At 19.0% G+C, this 3,603-nt stretch overlaps 1 protein-coding gene across 1 annotated transcript; it reads left to right on the top strand.

Annotated features, from left to right (window-relative positions):
• Positions 1-183: 183 nt before the first annotated feature.
• On the top strand, positions 184-2,985 carry PGSY75_1020200 (hypothetical protein; the record flags this gene model as incomplete). The annotated part of the gene is made up of 3 exons (XM_018785972.1): positions 184-352; positions 462-1,042; positions 1,261-2,985. The coding sequence occupies 3 exons, from the start codon at positions 184-186 to the stop codon at positions 2,983-2,985; spliced, it is 2,475 nt and encodes an 824-aa protein (XP_018641589.1).
• Positions 2,986-3,603: the final 618 nt, after the last annotated feature.

Here is a 3,603-nt window from a genome sequence, read left to right as displayed (position 1 = left end):
CCTTTGTCAAGCCCTTATATAAGTGTTTTTTTTAAATTGTGCATATATATAAATATAAATATATATATATATATATATATATATATATATATATATATATATATATATATATATATATATATATATATATATATATATATATATATATTTTATTTTTATTTTTATTTTTATTTTATCTTTGTTATGATGATAATAGGAGGGGAATTCTCTTCAAAAGGTCACATATCCCCTTGTGATAAAAAATATCCAGAGATGTTTTTAAAACATGATGAACAGGATGAAGCAGTTAATAAAGAATTTTATAATAAGATGGGAGATATCATTGAATATATCGATACATCGCGAAATAAAAGTAATGCAACAAATGCATAAGTGTAATATGTATGTATATATATATATATATATATATATATATATATATTTTATTTTATTTTATTTTTTTAATTTTTGTGTTTTTCTAGTTTCACTTATACAATCAGAAAACCTAACGAAGAGAAAGGAACTAAGAAATGAACATGCTTTCTTAAAGAAAATAGGAGAGGTGTGTAAAAAAAGTTGTGATTATTATTTTGATACAAATATAAAATTTCATGATGCTTGTGAAAATTTTTCTATTCTTTTTAAAATATTTTATGATTCGTTAATATATATTGTTAAAAAAAATGAAGAAGTTGACAATGTTCAGATGATTTTAGAACAAATAGAAGACAATATATCAATCAAAAAAGTAGAAAAAGAAAAGATGAATATATTATTAAAAGATAAATTAAATGAAATAGAAAAAAATATATCTTTTATGAAAAATGAATCTGTAAATTTAAATAATAAAATAAAAGAAATAAATTATCAAATTAATCAACATAAAGAATCTTTAGATTCTTTCAGTACCTTAACAAATTTAAACTCTGAAAAATTAGTTGTATTAAAAAATCAATATAATAATTTAACTGATGAAAAAGAAAGCATAAATAGGAGCATTGAGAAAAAAAATGACACAATGGAAATGAGTAAATATAATTTTGTGGAGCAAAAAAAGAAACTGGTATCCAAAAAATGGAAGAAAATAAATATTGTTATGAAAACATATATATATATATATATATATATATATATCAATGTTATTTTTTTATTTTTTTTTTTTTTGTGTGGTATATGTGTAAAAGAAAAATATTCCTTTCACATATGACATCTAACATATATATATATATATATATATATATATATATTTGTTAAACCCTGTTGTATATTTTTAAAATGCAGGAGGAAGAAAAGAACGAACTCATTGTTAAAGAAAAAGAATACAGACATAAAATAGAAGAGTTACAAATATGTAGACAAGAAACATACTCAAATTACATAAGATTAGAATCACAAGCACAATTTGTAGAGAGCCAAGTAAGCTCACAAGAATATTACGAAAAAATAATCGACCAAGGACTAAGTAACAGTGTAAATACAAAAAAAGAAATAGAAGAAAATCTAAGTGCTCATAAAAATGAAATAAATAAAATAACAGAAAAAATAAAAAAATGTAAATTAGAAAAGAAAAAGGGAAATGATAAATATAACGAATTACAGAAAAAAATTAGTAAGCTACAAAAAGAAGTAGAAATAAAAGAAAAGGATGCACATGAATTAAAAAAGGAATATAATGATATTAATGAACATGTAAAAAATGAAGAATATACTTTAAATGAATATATTTTACAAGATTTAAAAAAAAAAGAAATCTTGTTACAAGAAGAAATTGTTAATTATAAAGAAGAAATAAAAACATTAATCTTAAAAGAAAAGGAAAAGAAATTAAATAACTATCAATATAATATTATAAATCATATAGACATTAAAGATGACATAGACACAACATATATTGATTATATACAAACAAATATGTTAATTCAAGAATTAGAAGATATATTAAATGAAATGAAAAAAAAAATTAAAGAGGAAGAAGAACAAGTATGGAAAAAAAATAGAGAAATACAAAATGAAAATATCAAAATAAATGAATTACAAAATAAAATAAATGAAGAATACAATAAAGAAAAAGAAATCGATTCAGATGTTCTTGTTATGGAAGAAAAATTAATTGTACTTCAAAACAAAGAAAAAGAAAATCAACAAAATATTGATAATTTAAAAGAAGAAATAAATTCAAAGGAATTGAAAAATAATAAAAAGAAAGAAGATATTCAACATTTAGAAAATAAAATAAATGCAAATAAACAAAAAATAGAAAATCAAATGTTACAAATACATAAAGAATATGAACAAAAAAATAAAATCTTATACGAAAAAATTAATTATTATACAGATATGAATTCTAAAGAGAAGAAAAAATTAAAAGATGATATTGATACATATACACAACAAATTAAAATACAATATGATTTACAAAAAGAAAAAATAGAAAAAGAAGAAAAACAAAAAGTTGATGATGAATTCAAATATTTAGATCAAGAAATAAAAAAAAAAGATGATTTAATAAATTATTATAAAGAATTATTAAATAAATATGAAAACAATACAAATATGAATTTTATAAATTATTCACAACAAGATAATATACAAGCAACAAAGGAAATTAATACTTATGAAGAAATCAAAGATAATAGAAAATCAATACAAAAAAAAAAAATAAACTCTTCAAATACATATAATAATTTTAATAAATATAAATTATATACAATGCCTGATCAATATAAAATTGGCTATTTTGATGTTACTTCACCAAATGATATGAGAAGAAAAAGTATCAAATATCAAAACAGATCAGTAAAATCACCTCATATTACTAGGTTGCTCGAAAAAATTAAAAATAGAAAAGAATGTCATACATTAGTAGGATCCAAAAAAACACCTCTAACACAAGCAAACAGTATCAATGAAAAAGACAACAACAGGAAGAGCACTAATAATAAGCCTCTTAACAAAACGAAAAAAACTCAAAATGATAATTCTTTCGATTTATTTCAACATTTGTAAATAAAAATAAGGGGAATACATAAATATAAAAATATATAAACATATTTAAAATTTTTTTTTTTTTTTTTTTTCTTTTAATTGTAAAAATGAAATATTAATTTCTTTTTACATTTCGTGGGGTAATTACCTTTTGTTTTCCAATTAGTCATAGCCTCCAATATTGTTTAATGTTATGTGTATGTATAGATATATGCAATATATGTATTGTTTTTTTTTTTTTTTTTTTTTTTTTTTTTTTTTTTTTTTTTTTTTTTTTTTTTGTAATAAAATGTATATAGACTGTAAGACAAATTATATTTTTTAATTTTCATAAATTCCTTTTGAATTTTGAAGGATATATTGATTATTTTCTTCTTTTTTTATAAATTATAAATGTTGACATATTTATTTTATATTTAAAGGTAAAGGATGAAGAAAAAAAGGGAAGTTATTAAAATAAGGTATAGTTCTGTATGGCACATATGTATATATATATGTATATTTCTTAATGTATGAAAAATATATATATATATATATATATATATATATTATATATATATTATGAACAGTTCATGCATTTTTTTTATAAAAGAATAAAAATATTATGAACAGTTTATTCTTTTTTTTTTTTAAAAAATA

The sequence above is a fragment of the Plasmodium gaboni genome, chromosome 10, assembly GCF_001602025.1.
Source record: "Plasmodium gaboni strain SY75 chromosome 10, whole genome shotgun sequence".
NCBI lineage: Eukaryota > Apicomplexa > Aconoidasida > Haemosporida > Plasmodiidae > Plasmodium > Plasmodium gaboni.
Note: the sequence above shows the minus strand (reverse complement) of the source record. Positions and strands in the feature narration are given on the sequence as shown.